This window comes from Gigantopelta aegis, chromosome 3, assembly GCF_016097555.1.
Source record: "Gigantopelta aegis isolate Gae_Host chromosome 3, Gae_host_genome, whole genome shotgun sequence".
In the NCBI taxonomy this organism is placed as follows: domain Eukaryota; kingdom Metazoa; phylum Mollusca; class Gastropoda; order Neomphalida; family Peltospiridae; genus Gigantopelta; species Gigantopelta aegis.
Window position 1 is genome coordinate 11,057,242 of NC_054701.1, and position 23,185 is coordinate 11,080,426.

The following is a 23,185-nucleotide window of genomic DNA, read 5'->3' on the forward strand; positions in this document are numbered from 1 at the left end:
CTTAAAATGAAGAAATTACGCTAATCAGTATCAAAGTACGATTTATGCATATTTCTTTGTGAGCGTTCGGAAAAAAAGGGAAGTGACGTCAGAGCCGCTGTACTCTTCCATTGTTGTTAACTGTTTATATATGGAGTAAGGGGCTTATGATCTTTTCAGTCCAACAGTGCCGTACTGCGCGGCCTTTGGGTGTAAAAATAAACAGTTTAAACGATCGGGATTGTCTTTTTATGGTTTTCCAAAGGATTGTATCCGAAAAAAGACGCGTGTATTTTATCGCAAAAGAAAAGATTGGACACCAACACCGCATGGTACTTTGGTGTCAGCCTAATTACAGCCCGGAGCCCGAACGTTACCCGGAGACAAAAACAGTATTCGGTTGCGAATGCCGAGGTGTACATTGTACATATTTGGCACAAAGATACACCTCAGCATGATGTATTTATATATGTTAAAACAAAAATGTAGAATTTTTTATGTATTTATTTTTTTGGAAAAAAAAAGATTTTTCATGTTAGGGCTGTAGGCCTACATAACAAAATCTGTATTCACCGTCCGAAGAAGGAAACGTCAATAAGTAATTAAATATGGCATATACAAACATGAGATTTGGCATGAGGATACATCTCAGTACGATGTATTTAAATATGTTTTTAAAAAACGTGTAGAAAACAATAATAATTTTAAATAATGTATTTAATCTTCGGGCGGAATACGTCACAAAAACGTTCCTCATCACCCGAAGCCCCAAAGCAACACGAAGTTCAATACAAAAAAACCCCACTACTGTCGGTGTCGAAATAACTATTATGTTTCATCCACGGGCTGACTTGAGAATCGGAGTGCTGTTTTAGTTAATTGATCCTTTCTTTCCGTGGCCTGCACATGTGATTCCTGATTGGCAGGTGTATATTGCAGGGTATCGACCAGGTAAGTGATTACCACGGTCTAGACATACGTACAAAATACGTGCCAGTTTTTTTAAGATCACAGGGTATTGTGGCGTAACCTGTCGCGACTAAAGTACAATGTTAATGGACATTATCAGCCGCCCTGCTTCATTACTGTAAATAATGCTGTAAAACCCTTGATTAAGTAGACTTTCCCATCTAAAATTACAAAACTGACCAATTACGTAGTACCAAAGAAAAGAAAATTATCACTCGGGTATCGTGAGTGGTCGTTTTTACTCTAACGCACCCTACCAATAGGCCTAATAATATGCTACTTTTTTTATGAGAGAAAAATACTATAACCCCATTTCATTCTATTGATGCAAATAGAAATATATTTAGTTTAAAAGTTGATTATACTCTCAAGTCATTTATGTTGTTTTACAAGCCAGGTTAATGAAAGTGAAGCGCCTTGTCGTAAATTAGAGCGTTTGTTTACACTGTGCATACAGATTTCATTATGTACAGCCCGAACATAAAAAATGCGATATTTTCTAAAAAAAAAACACCAAAAAATGTTTGTCCTACATTTATATTTTTTACATATTTAAATACATCATATCGAGGTGTATCTTTTGTCTCCGGGTTGCTTTCGGGCTCCGGGCTGTAAATTGGTCGACCGGTCTGGTCTGGCACCATCAGTTTTTCCACCCTCCGACTCGCTATCCCTTTTTTCTTCAGTATCACTGTTGTAAGTAAATGTGTGTCTTTCTTCATTTACTAACAGCTCATATTGATACGGCAAAACGGAGATATTTTAAGTAATTAATTTTTTATAATTTTTTTTTTTTAGGTGATTCAATTTATAATTAATTGTACATGGTTGGTGCCAAATATAGGTTACGTGACATGTTTCCTTTAAAGGGACAGACCCTAGTTTCAGCTCTTGAACAGTAACACCAAGTTTAGTTAATCTACAAACCTGTAACACATTTGGATAAAGTTACAACTGAGTGAAACATGAGTCTGTGACTTTGAAATGTGAAATATCCTCTAAAACGTGACTCCATAACTGTTACTTCTCAGACGCACATGCATTTTTAAAAATATGAGAAAGACATTTTGTGATGTTAAAAACACCAGGATGACCAAAAACACTTCGAATGTACGGAAATGTATCATCTAAACCATAAAATCTAAGTAAAGTATGAAAAACTAGGGTATGTCCCTTTAATAGTTTGATGAATAATAATAAAAATTACATGTTTTACTGTCATTTCAATGGTAAAAACGTGTTCTTTCCAACCGTCCACCATCTTTGTTGGACACCTCTGTTTATATCATTTTGTTGCTCTTATTTGATTGGATCACATGATTTTGCCACTTGCACCAGTGTAAACAACAGCCATGGACCACAGAATTGTTTTTCTGTGTAGGGGGAAAAGAGGGATTAAACATGCCTTAATGAGTTTATTATTTGCTGTCCAGTGAATAATTTAATTACTTATGTGCAGTGATATGTTGTTAATGCTTGAATTGTTTATTTTCCTGTTATGATTTATCGGTGCTAAATTATTTTTGTACGGCATGGAAGACTTTAGCATTGCGATAATGATTACCGTGTCTGTAATAATTAAAGGGGAAAAAATATAATGAAAACGAAAAGCACAAGTCTATTTGTTGACAGTATTATTGAAATCAATACATTGTACAGCTGGACAAAAGATGACTTCGGTTTATACACAAGGCCAATGATTTTGTACTTGATATTTTGGGTAAAAACTAAGATGTCAGCTATACAAGGAGTCTTTGGCATGGCAATATATGGTAGTTTGTTTTATGATTCTCATTATTGTATCCACTGCATGCATGTACCATTAATAATTAATAAAACTAGTTGTCATTAAATATAATGTGCTGAATTGATCAAGTCTGTGTTTTTTAAATGCATGTGTTTTAAACATTGTAAATAATATGTAGATCCATGCAGATAATAGAAAACAGGCTTTGTAAATTTGTGTTTAAATGGTCTTTTTTTGTTAGCCATAGTTTAATACTTTTTTCATAGTGTTTGTTTTGATTTCTTTCCCACACTATAATATGGTTTCTTCTTGGTTTGACAGTAAATGTCTTAACTGTTTTAAAAACTGCATGTAGGAAATGTTTTGCAGATGTCAAACCAGTTGCAGAGTTCGACAAATCCACTAGACCTAGCCAAAGCTTCTGTGGGGGCTAGTGATTTTCTCCATCATTTATTGAACACTGCAGTTGTCGCAGTTGTCACTGTTGAACCATTTAATAACTATAAATGCCATTTCAGTCAACTTCATACAAACATGTATACTCACCATCAATAAAAGAATATCATTTGTCACAGTAACAGAATCCAGACATTTTATGTTTGTGTTATTTCATTGTACAGTTTGTCGTTTGCTGGAGGAGGAGAAACAGAGCCACGATGCCCTGCGACAGACCTGGCAGATGGCCAACGACCAGTTCCTGGAGTCTCAGCGCCTCATGATGATGGACATGAGACGGATTGAGTCTGTGCTCAGCGCCGAGCAGCAGCGGCAGGTGGCAGGTATGGTGAAAATCATTAGGAATTAACTGTACCCATGTATTAGCAGTGGCAGGTGGCAGGTATGGTGAAAATCATTAGGAATTAACCGTACCCATATATTAGCAGCAGCAGGTGGCATGTACGGTGAAAATCATTAGGAATTAACTGTACCCATATATTAGCAGCGGCAGGTGGCAGGTACGGTGAAAATCATTAGGAATTAACCATACCCATATATTAGCAGCGGCAGGTGGCAGGTATGGTGAAAATCATTAGGAATTAACCATACCCATATATTTTAAGGTTAAATGGCAGATCGCAGGTATGATGAACTCACCTGGATACATTTATGTCTTGGGGTGACTCACTGTCTGATGGCTGGTACATTAAAAAACATAGGGTTTATGTTATCCATATATCAGGGTATTTTTTACGGTTAAATGGCAGGTAAAGTTAACATCTTAGGATTTACCTTTAATACTTTATCTTGCCTGTGTGTATCAGTATGATTTTAATGAGATGCTAAAATGTACTCCAACTGTCAGGATGACCTGTGAAACCAATTTTTTGTGTTCAGATGAGCTTTCATGTTGCTCGTCAGTCTGGTCATCTAAACTTGAGATTTGTTATATCCTGTAGTAAATATAGAAATGTTTTTGACTTTTCAACCTTGTTGAGTAGTTAAAACATCTTAGTTATGGTTAGAATGTAATGTTAGTAGTATGGGAATAATTGTTTCTCAGATGGACTTGATTTGGCATTGTATCTGGGTTTGGTAATTATGGAGGAAAGAAGAGGTACTGTTTTATTGCTTTTTTGTCTGTGGGTACTTTAGAAATCATTTTCCAGATTGTCTGTTATTTCTTTTACGTTCATCAGGGGTATGAAGAAACAAAAATCATCTGATTTTTTGTGTTCATTTTAGATTAATGTAAAAGAAATAACAGACAATCCTTATAATTAAATTTAAAACATACTTACTAATAATAACGCTAAAATGTTGTATTTTGAATTATGTTTTGGTTCTAAAACACTGACGCTTAAGACAAAATACCAATATAAAATGACGTTATCAGACATGACATTTCCTGATGACAATTTTTATGTTCATCAAGCTATGAACAAACTCGTGTTGCAATGGCTGGACCAATGAGATGGCATTATATTGCAATGAATGTAATGGAAATTTAATTATATTACAGTAAAGTACTCTTATAACGAACTGCAAGGGACCAGGACTATCGGTTCGTTATAGCAGTAGTTCGTTGTAAACATTTACAGAAGTTAGCCGTTTTCATTCAGGAGGTCGGCCATTTTGGATTTTTCAAATTTAAACACCATAAACCTAAGAATTAGTGGGGTGGGTTTTTTTTTTAATATTTCATTTATTATCACTAATAGAAGCAAAATATATCGATCGATATATATATATATATATATATATATTATATTTATGGTGTGGTTTATTTGTAGAACAACAGATCAAAGACCATGAACGTGAGGCCCAGGAGAAGAAGGTCAAGGAGCTGGAGGAAGCGCGGGAGAAGCAGGAGAAACAGCAGGAGGAGCGCAGGAAACATAGCCTTTCTAGGATGGGTACGGGATGAATTTCTTATCATAAATTATCTGAAAGAAGTAGCTGAAATGTGACCGGATCAGGATGCTAATCATTCAGTGGAATATTCTAGTCATTTGATTAGCTGTTGGGATGTTTGGACCTGTCTCTCAGACTTGATGGGGGTGGGCAAAGTATGATATATCAGAGGCAGGGCTCACCCTATCCATTGCCAAATTAGCCATTTGCTAATTTCTTTTCAACATTACCTGTCCTCAACACAAGTGCACTCCCCCCCCCCCCCCCCCCCCAATGCTAGTGGTCTGGTCCGAACATCCCAATAGCCAATGGGATGGCCTAAAATTCTTCTACTGTATGCTCCCTGTAGTATTTTAAACAAGATGGCTACTGCATTTAGTCTTTGACTATTAATTGTTTTGTTAAATTAACCACATTTTAAGGAACTAATCTACGTATTTGAAAATGAACTAAGCCAAAATTTGTTCCATTGTTTGCCCTGCATATGTCAGGTTAGGTATTCGTGACAAGAGAAAACATTCCAAGTTTTCTTCAGTTTCTCACTTTCAGATTTATATCTGAATGGAAAGTAGTCCCTCTACAACTTGCTTTGAACTAAATCTGTGTTTTGTATTCTACAATTTGTCTGTTATAGAATGAACTTTGGAAGGAACATTGTTACGGTGTTGTTCACAAATGGTCAACATTTTCATACTAGTATGGAGAGCTAAACTTCTCAGATTCTCTGTTCCCTCTTCGGAATTACATGTAACTAGTACTTGTTGATAATTTTTGGGGTTGAAAAAGATGTTCAAATGTGAGTGTTTAACATCAGAATTTGTGTACTAACATTTATGTAAATGTGAAAACATTTGCAAACAACAATCAAACCAGTTTAGTCAATTTTTAATTTGGACAGTGACACCTACTTTAGTCTTATTTTTGTTTGTTCTACCCTTGAGGTATGAATCTGATGTCTCAATTAATTTCCATTTGTTTATCATTTGTAGAACAAGCAGCTGCAGGTGAACCTAGTGAACAGGTATGTGACAATCAAATAAAATAATTTGCTTTGTCATGTGAATGATTTACATTATATATGTGGTTATTGTATGTGATATGTGACAATTTCAAGACTCTGTAAAGCACAATGCATGTTGCTTAGACCCTATGACATTATGTGTTTACTAAAAATTTAAAACAGTAGCAAACATCCGAGAAAGAATTTGAGTGAGAATGTTTCTGAATTTCGTACATCACCTACATAAAAAGCATAAACATGCAGTAATCATATGAATGTGGTGTGGTATTGAAAATGAGTTACAGTTTTAACTTCAAGCTTATTAGTTGAGTTGTATTCATAAATGTTTATTTTATGTATATTTCACCCACTTATTTTGGTAAATTTAGCGGTTATTAGTACCTTACCAGGTCCAACCGGAGGGGATTATAGGTTTATCTCTGTCCATCTGTCCCACATATATTTTTCCGGATGTATTTTTCTTTTTTTAGAAAGCCTAGAGATATTGAGCTGAAATTTTCTGTATAGCTTTATTATGTACTGTTACAGATCAAGTTTGACTTTCATAGTGATTTACCCACATTTGATGGAGTTATGGCCCTTGAACATAAAAGATGTGAAAATTTGTTTTCCCAAAAAAATATTTCAGGCCTTGACATATTGACCTGACATTTTTTTATATAGCTTTATCATGTAGTTACAGATCAAGCTTGACTTTCATGGTGATTTACCAATTTTTGATGGAGTTTTAGCCCTTAAACTTAGGATATACCAAAATTAGTTTTCCAGACTTTTGTTTTGCAATGCCTGAAGATATTCAGATGAAATTTTTTATATATTTTTAATTGTACTGTTGCTGATCAAGTTTAACTTTCATGGTGATTTACCCACATTTTACAGAAGTATGGCCCTTGAATTTAGGAGATACGAAAAATTGTTAGGGACATGTATTGCTTTAGCAGTACTCTCAGAATGCTTGTGGGTTTTTTTAAAAGAAGGCAGAAAATATTAAAATAGTTAAGACTTGTATGCTAAATTAGAGCAAATATATTTTGATCTCATGATAATATATATTAACAAACACTGAACATATTTATTTACCAGTTACAGCAGAAACCGAGTGCGAGAATGGACTCCATAGAGCGATCTCACAGCCCGTCAACGCTGTCAATCAACTCGGAGGACATCCGGTTTGACGACGAGATCAAGAAGTCTCTGTCGAGTTCGGACATCCACCTGGACGACAAGCTGCTGGACGGGGCGGGGGAGCACGAGGGTCGGCTGTTGAGTGAGGTGGATGGGATCACAGTGCGGATCAGTCCTGACAAGATCATCAACCTCCCGTCGCTCACCGAGGCGCAGATGAAATCCATCACAGGTTTGTCATCACGTCTTGTAGTGATGATCCAATGAGGCCTTTCAAAAAATATGTGTGTTTCTGGTTTCCCGAACTACTCTAATTTTATGTAGCAACCCTAACAAAAAATTTAAAGCCAGAAAAACCCAACAACAAAAAAAGAAATTATTATTATTATTATTTTAATCATGATCCCTAATTTTTTGCAGTTAGCAAACTAGATTTGGAACACCTTGGTCAATTATGGTTTCTCAGTTTGATTTGATTTAAAAAAAAAGAAAAAAGGTTCTTAACTACCCTATTTGTTTCAAAGATGAAACCTGAAACACACATTTTTATTTAGGCTGATCAATTATATAAGAATTGTTTGCCATTTTTTGTTGAATTTATCAATTTATAATTACAAATTTCCCACTGTTATACAATTTATTCTATTTTGATTGGAAGATGTCCTTTAAAAATTGAATGTTATCCTTCGATAAACCTCAGATGATAATTTTTTTTACGTCAAATGGGACGTAATTTCGTAAAACAGGTCATGGAAAGTATGTTAGAAACTGACATTTGTGTATTTTTAACTGAATAGAAGTGTTGTTTGTAATTATAAACATAATGACATAATTTTCTGAGGTTTATTGAAAAATAACATTAATTTTTTAGCAACATCATCCAGTCAGAACAGAGTAAATCGTATAACCGCAGAAAGTTAGTATTATAATCCAGTATTGATCTATAATAATTGATCGTTGTCGTACAATTTAGATGACGTAAATGTGCTAGGGTTTGGGTTTGCTTTCATGTGTACATAAAGAAACAGATATTGAACATCTATTAAAAGTAACAGTTTTAAATTTGTTGTAGTCTGTCCCGTCAACACGACACCCCTTTCAAAGTTCTAATTGTGACAGATTGTATTACCAAAAGTTGATTGGTTGGTGCAAACCAATTTTAACCGATGAGAAAATTCCAACTGATTATCAACACCAGTGTTTTGTGTAATCATGGTAACGATTATGTGCATTTCATCTCCGTGTATGACACCAAATATGAGATGATTATCCCGCAAGTACTACAGGTTCCGTGTTCCCCGGGCTTGGTTGATACCAAGATCACTCAATTGACAGCAAGCATGGAGAAGGCCCTGTAAAGTAGTCCCATACCAAAAGAAAGAAAAAAGCGTCATCACTAATTATCTAATTGCCATCATCTATATGCTATGATGTCTTAATAAAAAGTGGCTTTGTCTCTGTGTTATATGTTTATGGTGTCTTTTGAGCAAAAAATACTTTTGTAAATTGAGTTCTGCATGTTTTTCTTTGTTTAGATCCCACCCCTGAGGTGGAGGCGAGACGTTCCCTCATGGCATGTGCCAAGACTAAAACCGACAGCTGGTGTCTGGAAGGCAAGAGACTCGTCAGTGACAAGGAATGGAGGCTGCTACAAGAAGAGGTAATTAAGGGCTGATCCAAAATTGAACACATGGTGAATAGGGGTGCAGAAGCGATTCTTTAAAAGTTAAACGACAAGATATAGGCAGGGTTTTAGCTGTCATTTGCCAAATAAAAATTAAACTTCAATTTGGCAAAAATATTTCTTTAATAATTTGCCAGAAAGCTCATTTGAAAATGCCACCTATTTGTAGATTGCAACCATTTTGGCTTCTTGAAATTTTTATTTGGCAACAAATGTTTTAACCAAATTCGCCAAATTGCAAATAATCTTTTTGTCCAACTGAAACCTTGTATAGGTTTTATTTTTTCAAAGGCGATAGTGATGAAAACGATGTCACCTTTTGTATTAAAATTTGAGTTTACATCAACTGTAAGTGCTAGGTCAATGAAACTTGGTTTATAGTTGCACCTATGGATGTTCACCACAGTGCACTAAAAAAAGTTATGGTAGGCGAGACATTTAATTCTGTAAAATTCTTGTTTAAAATACCCACAACCCACAAAATAATATTTTACATAACTATGTATCCATAAAGAAATGTTTTTAAATACCACAGATCCACTGGTGATGAAATAATAGTTATGGTATCTTCCACCTCCCCTATATTATTCATTTCAGAACAGCCCTAAGTCATACTTAATGCGTTTGTTATGTTGGGAGTTAGATGGTTAAAGGTGAAGGCTAATTTAATAAATCTGTTTTGAGATATTAACTCTAGTTTTTCATTTGAACTATTTTAAAACTCGTAGTTTTAAATGCTGCACTCCTGTTTTTATGTTTAGTTTTCTCCTGGTAATGTCAACAAATAGTTGATTAAATTTGAGCATTTTACCTTGTGGTTTTAAACAAAGACTTTATTTTTTATCAAGTAATTCTTGTTTTGTAAAAGATATGTTTACTGAACCTTGCTGAGATATTAACTCTAGTTTTTCATTTGAACTGTTTTAAAACTCGTAGTTTTAAATGCTGCACTCCTGTTTTTATGTTTAGTTTTCTCCTGGTAATGTCAACAAATAGTTGATTAAATTTGAGCATTTTACCTTGTGGTTTTAAACAAAGACTTTATTTTTTATCAAGTAATTCTTGTTTTGAAAAAGATATGTTTACTGAATATTTTGATTTCCAGTAATAAACCGACCAAAAAAACCTGCAAAGAAATTTTTTGTTTAAACCTTGCTGGCTCTGCTACCTATATTGTTCAGCAAATGCATAAAATAATTTCTGTATTGATTTTTAGTCTGTGCATTGTGGGCATTGTGAAAAGGTTATTAATCAGAAATTAATTTCGATCTTTCCACCCACATCAGTTTAGATGTTTTAATCCAGTTTATAAAACCGAATTAAGCACAAATCACTATTTAGTGTTCTGAAAACATTTGAGTATTGCGCAATAAAATGTTTTTTTTTTTTTTTTCTTAACATTGCTTTAAAAGATTAACTTATCAAACAGTATTTAGTTGAGACATTGGAAGATGTTCTCACAGCAGTTTGTTATGAGTCCACAAGATGGTGGGATGTAGCCCAGCAGTATAGCACGCTTTATTGGCCCCATAATGTTTTTTTCCTATTCCAACTAGTGCCCATTGTCCATGTAAATCAAAGGTTGTGGTATGTGGAAATTGCACATATTGATGGCCAAAGACCAGAATTGGTTATGTCCAAAATCCCAGATAGCTGAGGTGTATGCCAGGACAGCGTGCTTGAACCGTAATTGGCTATAAGTTGAAATGAAATGAAAAGAAGCAGTGTTATTCATCAATTCAAAGTATATAGTATTCCATCCTTCCTAGTATGTGTATGTCCCCCAAAACAACACGTTCTGCTGGTTATTCCTCTGTATAAAAGATTCCTTGTTAATTTTAAGTATGATAAATAACCCATTTAGCAGGAGAAGGCTATGCTTTTGTATTGTTAAATATCCTTTTCAGACCTCTAAGAATTAAAAAATTGCTTAACTCATTAATCTTGTATTTGTGTAACCCATTTCGTTTTTTGTGTAACCCATTATGTGCATTTAAATGATATACTAAACTTATTTCACAAACAAAAAACAGGTTTACGCAAAATTAGATTTGTGTGAGCGACCCGCAAATAGAATGATCATGCTTGTAATTTTCAGAACCCTGCTTGTCCTTTCCAGCATATTTCATCAACTGGTGAATTTTATTTTCGTTTGGTGAAATAATTTCATGAAATAATTTATAAAAAAAAAATAACTAGGTTTCTGCAGCTTTTGAAGTTTTATAGATAATTTGGCGACTTGTTTTGCTGATCCAGAGCTAGTCCTGTAAACCAAGTGTCAAACTAGCCATGCTAGACTCTAAATTGCTACAGTTTAGATTGTACCACAGTGGTGTTAAGCATATATTCCTTTGATCTAACAAGAAGTTGTTTTATAAAATATTGCTATTAGATGAAGACGGCACGCGAGAAGCTCGGTCGGCCCTGTGATATGTGTACAAACTACGAGACCCAGCTCCAGACTGTGCAGGAGGAACTGAAGGCCGAGAAGTCGGAGAAGGCTAAGGTCGAGAGACACCTGATGACCGAGCGACACGTGACCTCGAATCTCACCAAGTACGTCGGCGAACTGGAGAACGCTCTGAAAGACGCCTCAGAAGATGCTCTCAAACAGGTTAGTGATGTCGACACTGCAGTACATTTGAACAGGTGGAAGAGGTGGAATTTAGCTCAGTGTTAGAGTACTCGCCTAAGGTGCATATGAGTCAGAAGATCAGTCAGAAGATCAAACTTGAATATCAAAGTTTGTTGTATGTGCTGCCCTGTCTGTGGGATAGTGAAAGTGAAAGATTTGTTTCTGTCATTCAATACCAGTGGTATGTGTGTTGGCAGAGGGTTTCCTCCTTTATTCCCTAGACCAGGGGTTAAAATAACCATATGTTACATAGCAAATTAATGTCCTTTAAATTGTGAACACTGGTGAGTTTTTAAATAAATCTTCATCTTTTCTGTCAAATCTGTTGGAATGAACAACTTGGTTCAAAATATCGTCGTGTGAGAGCCAGAAGAACGTAAGTGCATCAAAATTCATTTTTAAAAAGCCGAGATAATGAAGGAAAACTGTTTTTCTCGATCAGTAGTTAAGATGTCGAATTTCTTTTAATGACAATGAAAGCTGAACATATTTACGATTTCTTTGTACATGTATATTTGCGGTATTTATAACATATTAGGTGTTTTAGTTATTTGCTTAAATAGTTGTAGTTACGACAGTTATTCATGATTAAATTAAATGCGTTATTTACGACCAACAGTATATCAAGTAAAGTTAAATATTTATTCTGAAAGAACCATCACTTCTAAAACATTTCAGTTTTGCAAATCACATATTTATTTTTAAAAAGGAGAAAGCTTGTAAATAAAAAATATTTAGAAGCAAACATTCAGAAAGGAATACAAGTAGAAGTACGTATTAATAAAATGACAGCTTAAACAAAATATTTTACAAAAAATAATGTGAAAAAAACTACTCTGACTCGTGAAATCCTTGTTTTCTTTGACCCACCCCTGATTTTGTGTGACCATATCTGGTGCAGGGTTTCTGCCAGAGGGTAAAATGGGTATGGTACCATACCCAAATGTTCTGACAGAAACACTCGTTGTTTGATGATGGTGCATCAGAATCAGACGACTTGTCCATACAAAACCTCTTTTTCTAGGCAAGTATTCGTTCCTGATGAGTCATTAGAAAAGCTGATGTCATGTTGTGTGCAGTGTTCTTTCCGTGTTCTTTGCACCATGGAAGTCCTTTTACAAATAGTTCCTGGTTCTGCTGCCTCAGGGTGTACTTCACTAGTTTCAAGAATACCTGGTTTATCAGCTAGTGCAACAGACAAACCAGAATAGTTAAGCAAACTGAAACAGGTATCCTTTAATGAAGAAACTATGTTTAGCAGCTTATTTGTTTGGGATATACCGGGTTCAAGTGAAGTTCATTCAAAGGATATAGGGTTTATGTTTCCAATGAGGGTGTGTACTGAATATCAAATCCAGAAGTAGTGAACACTATACCATGTCTACCTGTTGAGTATGCAGGATTCTCTCCAGGTTATATTGAGTGAACAGTAAACCCTACAGCTGCTGTGCGTTGGGTGTACTCTCCGGGTTCTGTTGTGTGTTCAGTGCACACTCCTGGTTTTGTTGTGTATTTGGTGATCTCTCCGGGTTCTGTTGTGTGTCCAGTGATCTCTCCAGGTTATAATGTGTGTTCAGTGATCACTTCAGATTCTGTTGTGTGTCCAGTGATCTTTCCAGGTTCTATTTTGTGTTCAGTGATCTCTCCAGGTTCTGTTGTGTGTCCAGTGATCTCTCCAGGTTCTGTTTTGTGTCCAGTGATCTCTCCAGGTTCTATTGTGTGTTCAGTGATCTTTCCAGGTTCTATTGTGTGTTCAGTGATCTCTCCAGGTTCTGTTGTGTGTCCAGTGATCTCTCCAGGTTCTGTTTTGTGTCCAGTGATCTCTCCAGGTTCTGTTGTGTGTTTAGTGCACATTCCTGGTTTTATTATATATTTGGTTATCTTTCTGGGTTCTGTTGTGTGTCCAGTGATCTCTGTAGGTTATATAGGTTATTTTGTGTTTTCATTGATCTCTCCAGGTTCGGTTGTGTGTCCGGTTATTTCTCCAAGTTCTATTGTGTGTTCAGGGTGTATACTACCAAATCAAATCCCATAGACGACAATAGTAACATATGTGGCTAAAACTCCTACCTGCAACGTATCAACCGACATAAACGCCACGGATATAAATACTACCACCCCTTACACTTAAAGTGAATCAGAAAAAAATGTGGGTCAAGCTGCTCGTTTCTGAGATAACTGGTAGCGTCTATGACTACCCTAGTTTCGCACAAAATTCGAGTACTTTTTTTTACAGGTACCCCATACATGTTTCAAGCACAAGGCTACTTGACACATTGGTACTAGATGAAATAAAATTGCACATTTTTTTTACCCAGATGAAACTATTATTTTTTACAACCAACACACTCACATTTATAACCAATCACAGGACTTGTGGTGTTCACTTCTCTATCAAAAGTTGGGTGCACCTCGAACTTTGACCCAGCCGGAAGTTATTTGGTTTAGTACTACCTTCAGTGATCTCTCCAGGTTCTGTTGTGTGTCCAGTGATCTCTCCATGTTATATCATGTGTTCGGTGATCTCTCCAGGTTATGATGTGTGTTCAGTGATCTCTCCAGGTTCTGTTGCGTGTTTGGTGATCTCTCCAGGTTCTATTGTGTTCAGTAATCTAGAACCTGTGTTCAGAGATCTCTCCAGGTTATGTATGATGTTTGTTCAGTGATATATATAGACTGTTATGTGCAGTGTTCTCTCCGTGTTTTGTTGAGTGCTAAGTGATCAATCCTCTGGTTTCTGTTGTGTGTGCTAAATTATTTACTGCATCTGTTGTGAGTGATATGTCATGTTCAAGTTCTCTTGTGTGTGCTTTGTCATGATCATGGTATGTTGTGTGTGTCTTCTGTCATGTTCTTCTTCAGGTTCTGTTGTGTGTACTATGTCACATTCAGGTTCTGTTGTGTGTGCCACGTCATGTTCAGGTTTTGTTGTGAGTTCTCCATTATGTCCAGGTTCTGTTGCGAGTGCTATGTCATGTTCAGGTTCAGGTTCTGTCGCAAGTGACTGGATAAAGGCTGTTGTATGTGCTGTCCTGTCTGTGGGGAAGTGCATATAAAAGATACCTTGCCGCATTAGGAAAAATGTAGCGGGTTTCCTCTGATGACTATGAGTCATAATTATCAAATGTTTAACATCCAATAGCTGATGATTAAGTAATCAATGTGCTCTAGTGGTGTTGTTAAACAAAACAAACAAATAAACTGTCGCAAGTGCTATGTCACATTAATTTTTTATGGTGATTATTTTCTCATGTTCAGCTTTTTGCTATGTTATGTTCAGGTCTTGTTGTCATTGATGTGCCAAGTTCTGTTGTGTATGTTATATATCATGTTCAGGTCCTGTTGGGTGAGCTATGTTATGTTCATGTCCTGTTGTGTGTGCTCTGTCATGTTCAGCTTATGTTGTGTGTGCTATGTCATGTTCAGCTTATGTTGTGTGTGCTATGTCATGTTTAGCTTTTGTTGTGCGTGCTATGTTGTGCTGATGTTTTGGTGTGTTCACGTTCAACATTCTGTTGCTTAGCTTAGCTTAGTAACTGGTTTAACGTGTCCATAGTCCATATACCACTAGGGTTTCGAACACACCTATTCCGAGTCCAGTCTCGGATAGGATCGGGTGTTTGACTCAGGACAGGGATATTCTGTTGCAAATATTTGTTAACTGTGTAGTAAATCAAAGTTCATAGATCTTGCTATCGTTTATGTTGAGGCCACATTCACTTTATGTCTGATTACACTGTCTTTTGTTACTGGACTTTGTCCTGGATAACTTACAATGACGTTTGTATGTGCAATATTGTTAATCCATAATGCCTACATTAGGGCAGCTGAAAGGTGGAACATGATCACCGTAACATATAATTAAATACATGTACATCCAAAATCAGTGTGATTATGCTTGCACTTTGGTCGTATATGCCACATACAACATTATTATGAATTAAAATTGTATCTACAGATACAAATTACATGTTGGAAACTTTGCTTCAATTAAAAACATTTCAAAATAGATATTTGTTTTTCAAGAAAATTCACCAAAACATGTTTATTATTATAATTATGGTGCACATAAAATAGCAAACCATACGAACATTAATGTTACTGCAATTCCTATTTATATATATAGACACCATTCTGGCAAATGGTTCGTCGCATGTAGTACCAAATGTTTTTCTTAAATAGACTGGGCTCTCACAACGACAAAAGTCGTATTATTTTTAGGATTCAAGCACATAAAAATATTGACATAATGTATGCTCTATTGTACTTCGCATTTGTAATTTTTATCCCAGACCGATAACAAAGAATACATATGTGTCATATTTGGCACATACAACCTATGTCAGACATAATTATATAATGAACTGTATTTAAAAAGGGTGTATCTACCACACACGACCAGTCGTGTTCACATAATGGACAGCAAGCAAATCGAAGGAAAGTCGTATGTGTCAGTTACGTCTATTTTCGTGCAAATTGGTATCTGTGATTCACTTACGACCATTTAAATCCTTCTGTATAAGCAATGCAATTAGAGACACAGCTACGATTTTTTGTGACAACATGTAATAGGGGATGGCGATTCCGAATATGCAAAAAAGACGTTTTAGGTCATATCTGTCACTTGCGACCTTTTATCTCTCACGCGACGATATACTAGTTGCTTTTATATATTTGTCAAATCTGAAACTAACTATTGTTTGTTGAGTCTGTAATTGTTGTTTGTGTTCAGATTTCCAGTCTGTCTACGAAGCTGGCTGACTGCGAGGTGTACATAAAGGAGTGCAAGCAGGAGTTTGTCCAGTCACAGCTACAGCTCCAGGACCAGCTGGTAAGATCACTAAGTCCCACAGTCATGGTAAACACAGCTACAGCTCCAGGACCAGCTGGTAAGATCACTAAGTCCCACAGTCATGGTAAACACAGCTACAGCTCCAGGACCAGCTGGTAAGATCACTAAGTCTCACAGTCATGGTAAACACAGCTACAGCTCCAGGACCAGCTGGTAAGATCACTAAGTCTCACAGTCATGGTAAACACAGCTACAGCTCCAGGACCAGCTGGTAAGATCACTAAGTCTCACAGTCATGGTAAACACAGCTACAGCTCCAGGACCAGCTGGTAAGATCACTAAGTCCCACAGTCATGGTAAACACAGCTACAGCTCCTGGACCAGCTGGTAAGATCACTAAGTCTCACAGTCATGGTAAACACAGCTACAGCTCCAGGACCAGCTGGTAAGATCACTAAGTCCCACAGTCATGGTAAACACAGCTACAGCTCCAGGACCAGCTGGTAAGATCACTAAGTCCCACAGTCATGGTAAACACAGCTACAGCTCCAGGACCAGCTGGTAAGATCACTAAGTCCCACAGTCATGGTAAACACAGCTACAGCTCCAGGACCAGCTGGTAAGATCACTAAGTCCCAGTCATGGTAAACACAGCTACAGCTCCAGGACCAGCTGGTAAGATCACTAAGTCCCACAGTCATGGTAAACACAGCTACAGCTCCAGGACCAGCTGGTAAGATCACTAAGTCTCACAGTCATGGTAAACACAGCTACAGCTCCAGGACCAGCTGGTAAGATCACTAAGTCCCACAGTCATGGTAAACACAGCTACAGCTCCAGGACCAGCTGGTAAGATCACTAAGACCCACAGTCATGGTAAACACAGCTACAGCTCCAGGACCAGCTGGTAAGATCACTAAGTCCCACAGTCATGGTAAACACAGCTACAGCTCCAGGACCAGCTGGTAAGATCACTAAGTCCCACAGTCATGGTAAACACAGCTACAGCTCCAGGACCAGCTGGTAAGATCACTAAGTCCCACAGTCATGGTAAACACAGCTACAGCTCCAGGACCAGCTGGTAAGATCACTAAGACCCACAGTCATGGTAAACACAGCTACAGCTCCAGGACCAGCTGGTAAGATCACTAAGTCCCACAGTCATGGTAAACACAGCTACAGCTCCAGGACCAGCTGGTAAGATCACTAAGTCCCACAGTCATGGTAAACACAGCTACAGCTCCAGGACCAGCTGGTAAGATCACTAAGTCCCACAGTCATGGTAAACACAGCTACAGCTCCAGGACCAGCTGGTAAGATCACTAAGTCCCACAGTCATGGTAAACACAGCTCCAGGACCAGCTGGTAAGATCACTAAGTCTCACAGTCATGGTAAACACAGCTACAGCTCCAGGACCAGCTGGTAAGATCACTAAGTCCCACAGTCATGGTAAACACAGCTACAGCTCCAGGACCAGCTGGTAAGATCACTAAGTCTCACAGTCATGGTAAACACAGCTACAGCTCCAGGACCAGCTGGTAAGATCACTAAGTCTCACAGTCATGGTAAACACAGCTACAGCTCCAGGACCAGCTGGTAAGATCACTAAGTCCCACAGTCATGGTAAACACAGCTACAGCTCCAGGACCAGCTGGTAAGATCACTAAGTCCCACAGTCATGGTAAACACAGCTACAGCTCCAGGACCAGCTGGTAAGATCACTAAGTCCCACAGTCATGGTAAACACAGCTACAGCTCCAGGACCAGCTGGTAAGATCACTAAGTCCCACAGTCATGGTAAACACAGCTACAGCTCCAGGACCAGCTGGTAAGATCACTAAGTCCCACAGTCATGGTAAACACAGCTACAGCTCCAGGACCAGCTGGTAAGATCACTAAGTCCCACAGTCATGGTAAACACAGCTACAGCTCCAGGACCAGCTGGTAAGATCACTAAGTCCCACAGTCATGGTAAACACAGCTACAGCTCCAGGACCAGCTGGTAAGATCACTAAGTCCCACAGTCATGGTAAACACAGCTACAGCTCCAGGACCAGCTGGTAAGATCACTAAGTCTCACAGTCATGGTAAACACAGCTACAGCTCCAGGACCAGCTGGTAAGATCACTAAGACCCACAGTCATGGTAAACACAGCTACAGCTCCAGGACCAGCTGGTAAGATCACTAAGTCCCACAGTCATGGTAAACACAGCTACAGCTCCAGGACCAGCTGGTAAGATCACTAAGTCTCACAGTCATGGTAAACACAGCTACAGCTCCAGGACCAGCTGGTAAGATCACTAAGTCCCACAGTCATGGTAAACACAGCTACAGCTCCAGGACCAGCTGGTAAGATCACTAAGTCCCACAGTCATGGTAAACACAGCTACAGCTCCAGGACCAGCTGGTAAGATCACTAAGTCCCACAGTCATAATAAACACATAACTCCAGGACCAGCTGGTAAGATCACTAAGTCCCACAGTCATGGTAAACACAGCTACAGCTCCAGGACCAGCTGGTAAGATCACTAAGTCCCACAGTCATGGTAAACACAGCTACAGCTCCAGGACCAGCTGGTAAGATCACTAAGTCCCACAGTCATGGTAAACACAGCTACAGCTCCAGGACCAGCTGGTAAGATCACTAAGTCTCACAGTCATGGTAAACACAGCTACAGCTCCAGGACCAGCTGGTAAGATCACTAAGTCTCACAGTCATGGTAAACACAGCTACAGCTCCAGGACCAGCTGGTAAGATCACTAAGTCCCACAGTCATGGTAAACACAGCTACAGCTCCAGGACCAGCTGGTAAGATCACTAAGTCTCACAGTCATGGTAAACACAGGACCAGCTAAGATCACTAAGTCTCATGGTAAACAGGAGGACCAGCTGGTAAGATCACTAAGTCTCACAGTCATGGTAAACACAGCTACAGCTCCAGGACCAGCTGGTAAGATCACTAAGTCCCACAGTCATGGTAAACACAGCTACAGCTCCAGGACCAGCTGGTAAGATCACTAAGTCCCACAGTCATGGTCATAATAAACACAGTCTCATATGGTAAACTCCAGGACCAGCTGGTAAGATCACTAAGTCCCACAGTCATGGTAAACACAGATAACTCCAGGACCAGCTGGTAAGATCACTAAGTCCCACAGGGTAAACATACAGCTCCAGGTAAGACACAAGACAATCAACTAACTCAGGACCAGCTGGTAAGATCACTAAGTCCCAATGATAAACACCTCCAGGACGCTGGTCACTGTCCCACAGTAAACACAGATAACTCCAGGACCAGCTGGTAAGATCACGAAGTCCCACGGTCATGGTAAACACAGATAACTCCAGGACCAGCTGGTAAGAACACCAAGTCCCACGGTCATGATAAACACAGATAACTCCAGGACCAGCTGGTAAGATCACCAAGTCCCACGGTCATGATAAACACAGATAACTCCAGGACCAGCTGGTAAGATCACCAAGTCCCACGGTCATGATAAACACAGATAACTCCAGGACCAGCTGGTAAGATCACCAAGTCCCACAGTCATGGTAAACACAGATAACTCCAGAACCAGCTGGTAAGATCACTAAGTCCCACAGTCATGGTAAACACAGATAACTCCAGGACCAGCTGGTAAGATCACTAAGTCCCACAGTCATGGTAAACACAGATAACTCCAGGACCAGCTGGTAAGATCACTAAGTCCCACAGTCATGGTAAACACAGATAACTCCAGGACCAGCTGGTAAGAACACCAAGTCCCACAGTCATGATAAACACAGATAACTCCAGGACCAGCTGGTAAGATCACTAAGTCCCACAGTCATGGTAAACACAGATAACTCCAGGACCAGCTGGTAAGATCACTAAGTCCCACAGTCATGGTAAACACAGATAACTCCAGGACCAACTGGTAAGAACACTAAGTCCCACAGTCATGGTAAACACAGAACATTCAATTTGACAATAGCTGATGATTAATAAATCAATGTGCTCTAGTGGTGTTGTTAAACAAAACAAACGCAGTACATTCATTAAATCTCACAGCCATGGTAAACATAGGGACAAGTCCAAGACCAGATGGCAAGATCACCACTAGATTCATTAAGTCTTACAATTTTGGTAAACACAGTCGATTTTTGGAGTCTTTAACAGTCATAGATCACTCCAGGATCAGGTGGTAAATAGCTTAACATAGAAAATAAGATGAGTTTGTTTTCATTGAAACTTATTGTATTCATTTGCTCTTCTTTGTGTTTGCATTTTTTTTCTTTCTTTTTTCTTTTTTTTTGGGGGGGGGAGGATTTAACTCGGTCAGTTGAGTGCCTGTTTGAGGTGCTTGCATCGCAGAATCGACCCACTCCGTGGATTTATTCAGCTGATTGGGTTTTTTCTCCTTCCAACCAGTGCACCACAACTGGACAAAGGCCGTGGTATGTGCTTTTCTGTCTCTGGGAAAGTGTATATAAAAGATCCTGTGCTACATTAGGAAAAATGTAGCGGGTTTCCTCTGATGACTAAGAGTTAGAATTGCCAAATGTTTGAAATCCAATAGCCGATGATTAATTAATCAATGTGCTCCAGTTAAACAAAATAAACTGTTTCTTTTCTTCTTTTTTTTCTTTTTTTTTTTTACAAAGAAAACTTTTTTCTTTTTTTGTTGTTATATTCCAGTGGTAATTTTTGAACCTTTAAAATCATGCATTGTAATACCAATTACATTACTGATTCCTTATGATTTTCTGTTTTCTCAAATATGTAAATTGCACCATATGTTAGCTGGTTTTATATTTAAGTGCTTTAAAAGTTTCACTCGCTAATGTACTCATTTATATTTCAGAAAACATTAACAGATTCACGGGAACAAATTCAAAAAGAGGTAAGTGTTTTGTACTGTCTGACAGAAAGTGCAGAATAAATAGTTAATTAAATGGTTTATGACACAAAATTGTCTGGATTTGTGAATTTCTCTAAAACTGTTCCAGCCTCTGCTGTTTAACGGAAACCTTAAGTAACTCTCAGCCTTTCAAGACTGCAAGTTTTCTCAATCTTTTTGTACATGTTATTTTCAGCCCTGTGAATGTGTTTGGTCTACAACACTGTATTTTTTAGCCAATGTATCCAACAGCCGATGATTGATAAGTCAATATGCTCTAGTGGTGTCATTATATAAAATCAACTTTTAACTTTAAGAATACTAAATTTAGTATGTTAGTAATACATGCTGCCTTTGTGTCAAGTGTGGCACTACATGGTACTGGAGATGTTTTAGCAACAAACTGTTAAGACTATAATCAGTCTTCTGGGAACAGTTTCACAAAGCATCATAAGCCCACATTTTTTAGTGAAAAACAAGCAGAACAAGTAATACAGTTCAGAACATATAAAAATTACTTTTTTGTTTTTGTTTTTGTTTTTAACGTGATCAGTCTTCCATAATGTAATTTTTTTGTGTATGTGAAATAGCCAAACATGTGTAAATGTATTACAGGTACCAACTTTAAACATAAACTTGCAATGTTTTGTGAAATTGGCTATGGATCTCTTACACATCATCTGCTAATCACTGATCTGTGTCCTTCCCCTCAAACTGAGATTAAATCTGGATAGTAAATTTACGTGGCCTGTATTTGCAGTTGAAGAGACTAGAGGAAGAGAATGACAGTCTTGTGGGCAAACATTCACAGACGGCTCAACAGATGCAGAACGAAGATATCAACCTGCCTACCAACATGGAGGTGAGATATTTTGTGTTACCTCAGTTATTGGTTAGTCACAGTGTTTGTTTCAACATCAGGCTGGGATTGTCTACCCTAAAGTAATAACAGGTAGATAGAGTTCTGTCAGGTGTGCAGCCAAGTACAACCATTATTAAGCATTACTTAAATAAAATGGCTGCAATATGATTTTGAAATTAATATTAAATAACACTTTAAAAACAATCAATTGACAAAATATGTTATGGCCCTTGAACTTGAGATACACGGATATTTGTTGAGCCCAGTAGGGAAAATGTATTGCTTTAGCAGTACTCTCAGAATGCTTATTAAAAACAATAAGTGTATATTTGAATTTGCCTTGTGTTACGAGATATCTACTCAGATCCATTTCTCCAGAAGATGCAGCTGTTGCTGCAGAAGTAACAATAAATGTATATTTTAATTTGGCTCTTGTTACATGGTATTAGGAGATTGCTGAAGTAACAATAAGTGTATATTTTAATTTGCCTTGTGTTACGAGATATCTACTCAGATCCATTTTTCCAGAAGATGCAGCTGTTGCTGCTGAAGTAACAATAAGTGTATATTTTAATTTGTCTCTTCTTACGTGGTATTAGGAGATTGATGAAGTAACAATAAGTGTATATTTTAATTTGTCTCTTGTTACGTGGTATTAGGAGATTGGTGAAGTATCAAGAAGTGTATATTTTAATTTGTCTCTTGTTACGTGGTATTAGGAGATTGATGAAGTATCAAGAAGTATATATTTTAATTTGTCTCTTGTTACGTGGTATTAGGAGATTGCTGAAGTAAAAATAAGTGTATATTTTAATTTGCCTCTTGTTACATGGTATTAGGATATTGCTGAAATAACAAGAAGTGTATATTTTAATTTGCCTCTTGTTATGTGGTATTAGGAGATTGTAACAATAAGTGTATATTTTAATTTGTCTCTTGTTACGTGGTATTAGGAGATTGATGAAGTAACAATAAGTGTATATTTTAATTTGTATCTTGTTACGTGGTATTAGGAGATTGCTGAAGTATCAAGAAGTGTATATTTTAATTTGTCTCTTGTTACGTGGTATTAGGAGATTGTTGAAGTAACAATAAGTGTATATTTTAATTTGTCTCTTGTTACGTGGTATTAGGAG

At 37.6% G+C, this 23,185-nt stretch overlaps 1 protein-coding gene across 1 annotated transcript in view; it reads left to right on the forward strand.

Moving 5' to 3' along the window:
- Positions 1-23,185, forward strand: part of LOC121367518 (rab GTPase-binding effector protein 1-like) — a 54,086-nt gene that overhangs the window by 13,002 nt on the left and 17,899 nt on the right. Inside the window, exons 9-17 of the mRNA XM_041491744.1 lie at positions 3,316-3,474; positions 4,927-5,049; positions 6,037-6,068; positions 7,152-7,425; positions 8,729-8,853; positions 11,270-11,491; positions 16,245-16,343; positions 21,152-21,190; positions 21,948-22,049. Coding sequence (XP_041347678.1) covers positions 3,316-3,474; positions 4,927-5,049; positions 6,037-6,068; positions 7,152-7,425; positions 8,729-8,853; positions 11,270-11,491; positions 16,245-16,343; positions 21,152-21,190; positions 21,948-22,049 — 1,175 coding nt within the window. The remainder of the gene's footprint in view (positions 1-3,315; positions 3,475-4,926; positions 5,050-6,036; positions 6,069-7,151; positions 7,426-8,728; positions 8,854-11,269; positions 11,492-16,244; positions 16,344-21,151; positions 21,191-21,947; positions 22,050-23,185) is intronic.